A 6,850-nucleotide genomic window follows, 5' to 3' on the forward strand; every position below is an offset into this window, starting at 1 on the left:
ATTTACATCTTCTTTATTGTTACCCCGCCCCCCCTCTATCCATCTAACTATCTGTATTTCTTAGAAGCCTCGGTAGCTTAAATTAACACGTTATGCGTCCACATAAAATGTAAAACTTAACCGTTTAAAATACCTGCCCTTCTTTGATCTTTAAACAGATTGCGCATGCGAATTGTTTGCTTGTCTGTTCATTACATTTTGGGTATGGAGTGGCTGCTGCAGGAAAAAAAGCCAAGAGTGCAAACGTGCAAATCTGAGATGCAGTCAACTCAGATCCATTTCGGACTTATCTACAATTAAAAGACAAACACTCTTGATACACAGCGCAAATGGGGTTTGCTTTAAAATCTATAACCGAGGTAAAAGAAACAATTGCATAACATGTATAGGATGTAACGAATAGGTCGTGTGCAAATGACATCAGAAAGCACACCACACCCCTCGTGCAGAGAAATATAAAAGAGCTCCACAGTAAACTTGTTGGTCTCCTCAAACCGAAAGAACTCCCCACTAGAGCTCTTCAAGTCTCCTCCAAAGTTACTTTCTTAAGGATGGCACCAGCTGGAGCAAAGAGGGTAGGTACACAACGAAAAGGGCATACTTCCAGAATATCTGTCTCTTAAAATTATTTGCATGAAGTTGGTCAGAGCTGTGTTTAAACACTATGAGAAATATGTGCTAGTAAAAACCTGCGCAGATTTTTCGTCACTCTGAGAACTATAGAACCGTTGTAATAATGCTTCGAATCGACATGAAGAAACATGCGTTTGGAGGAAAGTACCACTTTAAGAAATGTCCCAGAATTTTCTGTAGACACAATATTCAACACTTTATGTGAAGAGTAGCTGTTTTTCTAAATTATGAAAGTGCACATGTAAAGAAGCAGGGCCATGTGTTCACATTTAACGCAGTTGTCTTGATAATTACGCACCTAAAATATTAGTTAAATGGACTGCGTGTCTGCCCTCTTAGGGTATTCTGGAGCGCCTGAACGCAGGCGAAGTCGTAATTGGAGACGGAGGCTTCGTCTTCGCCCTGGAGAAGAGAGGTTACGTGAAGGCAGGACCTTGGACCCCAGAAGCCGCCGCAGAGCATCCTGAAGCCGGTAAGATTTTGTACGCTTCTAGTATCCACCACAATTACGTCATGTTAATCTTTGCTCGCCAGCTACTTTTCCAATGAACGCTTTCGTTAGGGTATTTACACTCTGTAAATCGTTGAGAGACAGTTGTGAGGTAGCGCTGTATAACGGCCTTTCTTTCTTTCTTTCTTTCTTTCTTTCTTTCTTTCACCGCATTCCTAGTGCGACAGCTGCACAGGGAATTCCTGAGGGCAGGGGCAAATGTCATGCAGACCTTCACGTTCTATGCCAGCGACGACAAACTGGAGAATAGAGGCAACAATCTGAGCTTCACGGTAAATGTCTATTGTTCATTATATGGGTTCACATTTGTGGAGATACTTCTACCATGACCACAGAAGGATTTACTTGCCTCAGAAATTATATAAACTTATCAGGTACAGCAAAGGGACTATCCACAAACCACAAACTTTTGGTAACTGACTTTTTGGTAACTGATACACATCCCACTGAAAGAAAAATCAGATGTTTTAAAGAGAAAGAGAAAAAATTGCATGTTTTTAAAGAGATAAAAAAAATCACGTGTCAACCATGTAATTCCACATTTCGCATACCCTTATATTGGTCAATGTTAATGTTAGCTCTTTAAAGATTTAATTGAAGACAACGGTATGGAAGCTGTAACATTGCGCATTATGTGCATGCTGATTCATTTCAGGGACAGCAGATCAATGAGGCAGCCTGTGACCTGGCCCGGGAAGTGGCCAATGAAGGTGACGCGCTGGTAGCTGGTGGAGTGTCCCAGACCCCCTCCTATCTGAGCTGTAAGAGTGAGGATGAAGTGAAGGCCATCTTCAAGAGGCAGCTGGATGTATTCATAAAGAAAAATGTGGACTTCCTGATTGCTGAGGTAGGGTTGTGGTGTCATTTCATGTTCATGAGAATAGTTTCAAATTTTGTGGTAGATAAACTTTGGTACATAGAATACAAGCAGTAATTAATTGCTGCAACTGTATCATTTATAAATTGCAGCAGAGATTACAAAGAGGTGGGATGGAGCAATGATAGTTGATGCGATCCACAAAAAAGAGCAAAAATATGCTGCGATCTTTGATTTTACGAAAGACTGTGTAGGATTGATAATTCACCAGATTTCATACATGTTCGTTCACACACAGTAATACATATATTCACATTAATGCGTGCACAAAAATAACCCAAGCAGTCACTCAAGCAAAATCACCACATATTAACTTTTATTTCAGGCTAATTAATCAGTTAATTTTAGATAGATAGATAGATAGATAGATAGATAGATAGATAGATAGATAGATAGATAGATAGATAGATAGATGACTGATTGTTTGATATTTTTGCAGTACTTTGAGCATGTGGAGGAGGCTGAATGGGCTGTTCAGGTTCTGAAGAGCACTGGAAAGCCTGTTGCTGCCAACATGTGCATTGGACCTGATGGAGACATGCATGGAGTATCTGCTGGGGAGTGTGCCATCAGACTGGTCAAGGCTGGTATGTCACTCTCTCCCTCTCTCTCTCTCTCTCTCTCTCTCACACACACACACACACACACACACACACACACACACGGGACCTTGTAGAGGAATGTTAGAGGAAATTATGACTGAGGAAGAAGGAAAGAGTCTGTCAGTGAAATCTTCTAATTCAGACAAAAGCGCCTCATAAACAAACAGACTGCACAACACACTAGTCTATAAACGTTCAGACACCAGAACATATTGCAACATGTTAATCACCTTGTTGTACACTAGCATAGCTTTAAGAAAATATTATTTACCATTGGAGTGAAAGGGTATATGCCCAATTACTGGGCTTTTCACAGAAACTGTCCTCAAACACAGACATTTAACAAACCCTCAAGACTTTGTAAGGCTTTCTCTCTGGTGTTAAATAGACTAATTGTACAAGTGTAATTACATCTACATTACATTATTTATTTTAAGTGAAGGTGTCAGTAAAGGTAAAGATGAATGCAGAAAACACTGCATCCTTTTAAATATCTGCGTTCCCCCGCTGCCTGACTCTTAGAATAGAGAAGCCTCCATTGGATTTATAGCTTATTCTTAAGTATCATCCAGCTTCTTGAAGAGCGTTCACCCAAATCAGTTCCAAAACGGATGTTGAAAAAAAGAAAAAACTTGACCAACATCTTTTATCGCTCAACCTTTACTGTCAGGTCATCTTTAACATTGTCTGTCTAATCCAGGTGCTGACATCGTTGGTGTGAACTGCCACTTTGACCCCTTGACCTGCGTTCAGGCTGTGAAGCTGATGAAAGAAGCGGTGGAAAAGGCCGGTCTGAAGGCTCATTATATGGTGCAGCCACTGGCCTACCATACTCCTGACTGCAATCGCCAGGGCTTCATCGACCTGCCCGAGTTTCCTTTTGGTATGTTGGCGTGAGACACCGATTTGGCCCTGCTTTGAAACTTTCTCTCTTAGTTCTCTCACTTACTCTTTTTGCCACTCCAGTATCATGCATTTCTGACTCTGTCAGAAATCATGACTCTGTCTCTCTCAGTCTTGCTCTCTCTCTCTCTCTCTCTCTGTCTCTCACTCATTTTTCTTCACTTTGCATACCTTGCCTCTCCCACTCTTTTTCACATTTTACCTCTCTGACTACTTTCCAGACTCCATCATTCTTTGTCTTCATTTATTTCAGTCATCCTACTTTCATCGCTCTTTCACTTATCCACTTCATTTTGCCAGCCAACGTACAACACCTATCTCTCTTTTTTTTTTTTGTTGGTTTTTTTTGTAACTTTTCCGAAGTCTAATCTTTCATCTCATTCTCATTTGCACTCCAAGCTCTGGAGCCCCGTATCTTGACTCGCTGGGATATGCAGCAGTATGCCCGTGAGGCCTACGATGCTGGCATCCGTTACATTGGAGGCTGCTGCGGGTTCGAGCCCTACCACATCCGTGCATTGGCTGAGGAGCTGGCCCCAGAGAGGGGCTTCCTGCCTACTGCTTCAGAGAAACATGGACCTTGGGGGACTGGACTGGAGATGCACACCAAGCCTTGGGTTAGAGCCAGGTGAGTGAACCTGTACCAAAACTATGAATTGATAGGTTTGCCCATAAGTGATACCTTACATGATGGTCTGTTGAGCAAATATCTGCTAATGTAATGCATGTATATTTAGGTTAATCATTTAGTATTTATGTCCGTGTTCTGTTTTCTTGATCACTCTTTCATTGCTTTTCATTTGCTTTTGGTTTGTTGTTGCATCACAAGCACATGCTAATGAGAGCAAATAGGTTTAACTGAAAGGAATTAGATACACTTCATTGTATTATTTAGGCTCCTCATTTTTATCTGGTTATTAGATGGAATGAGTGGGTAAGGACATCTAAACTGATCAAAGTGGATCAAAGTTCAGCATAGCAAAAATTTTAAAGAGATAAATATATATCATTTCAACTCCAAATTTAGCAAAACCACCAACAATTTCTAATCCAGTGTCTCTTCAAATTCATAAATATGTGAGCCCCTCTCTTTCATCTCTTCTGCAGGGCTCGCCGTGAGTACTGGGAGAAGATTAGGCCCGCCTCTGGACGCCCTCTGTGCCCATCCATGTCTAAACCTGATAGCTGGGGTGTCACCAAGGGCCATTCTGACCTGATGCAGCAGAAGGAAGCCACCAGTCAAGACCAGCTGCGTCCCCTGTTTGACAAATGCAGCGCCACACAATAAGTCATCTCATAAGACGTGAGCAGCAACGTTGCCTGCAGGTCTAGCTGGTTTGAGGAGGCTAGCCTGTCTACAAGTTACTTGCTGGGAATCAGTGGTATAGGACAGAGAATGATGGGATTGATAAAAGTCTGTTTTTTTCTCTCTTTCTCTCTCTCTTTCCTGTACCTGTGCTTCCTTCACCTTGAGTTTACATACCAAAGTTAATTTGATAAGAAGTGTTATTGTTGACATGTTTTTTTTTTTCAGGACCATTTTTCTATACTTTTTTCTTTTTCTTTTCCCTCTTTTTTCATATCAGTCAGTTTGGTTGGCCCTCCAAAGGTGTAAGACTGCATCCTCTTTAATCAAAAGATAGAGACTTGTCTAGTAATATTGCTTTTGAGACATGGTGGTCTTGTGGATTTTAGTGCAATATTGGACAACTAAACCTGTCCATGAATATCACTGGATTATCTGTTAGTGGTAATGAGCTAGCACACAAATCAGCTCTCCATAAATGTTGGATGGGTCTCGTGTCAAAACAAAAATCCTCAAGTTCACCTCTAGAGGGCACTGTAAAACTGCTGACTGGTGGCAGAGAGAAAATGTATGTGTGAAACTGAAGCGGCCATTTGTTCAAAGTAGATGTAGCAAAGCTACATTCCATGCTCTCTGAATACTCCAAGTTTAAAGCAGTACTGTTCATTTATGTGACACTCTCAACTTTATGAAGCAAAATAAAATGTCAACCTGATTTAGAATACATTTATCTTGGTTTGTCTTTTGCTCCATCTTATTGTTCTTGTATACTTTGATCTAAAAAGAACTGCTTGACACATTTTATGATATTCTTCTGTAAAAGCTGTCTATTTACATATCTGCATTTGAAATTTAAGTGTAGGTATACTATAACTAATAACTTGTATAGGTTTGGACACACACAGACACATGCACACACACATAAAACGATTATACAAATCATTAATGAACACTGTTAGTGTGTTATTATACACTTGCACATATAAGATTCAAATGTATCATAGTGCGCCTACATAGTATTTACAATAAAATATGAGGACAAGTTATTGCAGAACTTAGTTATTATTGACAGAACTTCACAGGGCTTGTTAAACCACAAACACACTGGTATACTACTATCTGAATATGACATTATTTTCGTCCAATCCCAGCAATATATGTTCACAGACATACTTTCCTGAGCACAGTCTGTGGCTGAAATTATGAGATGATGTAAAGGGAAAAAAGCTCTTTTATCAAGTTGTTATGGTGGTACTAGCAATCCCATATGTTTAGAAAAATTTGCAACAAGATTACATTTGCTGTCAAGATATTGCCAGGATACAGGTGGCCCCGTGAATCTTTCTGGATGTGAATGACATGTTCATGCAAGATTATGGAAAATACCTCTGATAAAATGACCACAGATATCCAACACTGCTTTTAAATAAATTTGCCACATTGTACTGCTATTTGCCAATCAGAGATATGCAATAATGTTTATGTCACTGTGTTAGTGTGTAGGATATGCAGTAATACTACTACTACTACTACTACTACTACTACTACTACTACTACTAATAAGTTTATTTAGAGCACAAAATCACTATTTATAGTCTCAGAGGGCTTTACATGTCAACCAGAATTTAATAAGGAGGGTCTGAGACTCAGCTCAGACCAAAGCCGAGCCAAACAGGAACAGTGAGCAGGAGGGAGTTGCTGAGAAGAGATGACTTTGACCTTAATTCTAGCCTGCAGTGCATTCCCCATGACCCCCCACCCACCCCAGCATATCTGGATGTTATCAAACGCAGTAGGGAAAATGCTGGAGGAGTTTGGCTCAACCTGGTGTGCAGCAGTGGCACTAGCTAACCTGTCATAGAAATAACCTGCATTACTATGTGTCACGAATGGTAGTAATTGTCAAACAGCTGAATATGCTACTGATTCATGCTGTTAGGACAGGAAGAGTGTGCCCTCTTGTGGACACAAAGAAATGCTGGAAGTTGGTAAACCATAGATAGATAGATAGATAGATA

The 6,850-nt window shown here is 40.4% G+C and overlaps 1 protein-coding gene across 3 annotated transcripts; it reads left to right on the forward strand.

The window, feature by feature from the left end:
• Positions 1-524: 524 nt before the first annotated feature.
• On the forward strand, positions 525-4,836 carry bhmt (betaine-homocysteine methyltransferase). 3 transcript variants are annotated; one of them, XM_030769168.1, is made up of 8 exons: positions 525-575; positions 973-1,105; positions 1,304-1,416; positions 1,800-1,991; positions 2,461-2,608; positions 3,324-3,506; positions 3,926-4,154; positions 4,634-4,836. In XM_030769168.1, the coding sequence occupies exons 1-8, from the start codon at positions 552-554 to the stop codon at positions 4,812-4,814; spliced, it is 1,203 nt and encodes a 400-aa protein (XP_030625028.1). In that variant the 5' UTR covers positions 525-551; the 3' UTR covers positions 4,815-4,836. The 3 variants fall into 3 exon arrangements, with proteins under 3 accessions (XP_030625028.1, XP_030625029.1, XP_030625030.1); XM_030769169.1 differs by having other exon boundaries at positions 1,806-1,991; XM_030769170.1 differs by lacking the exon at positions 1,800-1,991 and having other exon boundaries at positions 1,304-1,393; positions 2,459-2,608.
• Positions 4,837-6,850: the final 2,014 nt, after the last annotated feature.

Source organism: Chanos chanos, chromosome 3 (genome assembly GCF_902362185.1).
Source record: "Chanos chanos chromosome 3, fChaCha1.1, whole genome shotgun sequence".
NCBI lineage: Eukaryota > Metazoa > Chordata > Actinopteri > Gonorynchiformes > Chanidae > Chanos > Chanos chanos.

Excerpts from the sequence above, each read along its gene's own strand:
- bhmt (XM_030769168.1), top strand. The coding sequence starts at position 552 with ATGGCACCAGCTGGAGCAAAGAGG. Across the intron at positions 576-972 it reads CACCAGCTGGAGCAAAGAGG|GGTATTCTGGAGCGCCTGAA; the intron begins GTAGGTACACAA and ends CTGCCCTCTTAG. Across the intron at positions 1,106-1,303 it reads CGCAGAGCATCCTGAAGCCG|TGCGACAGCTGCACAGGGAA; the intron begins GTAAGATTTTGT and ends CCGCATTCCTAG.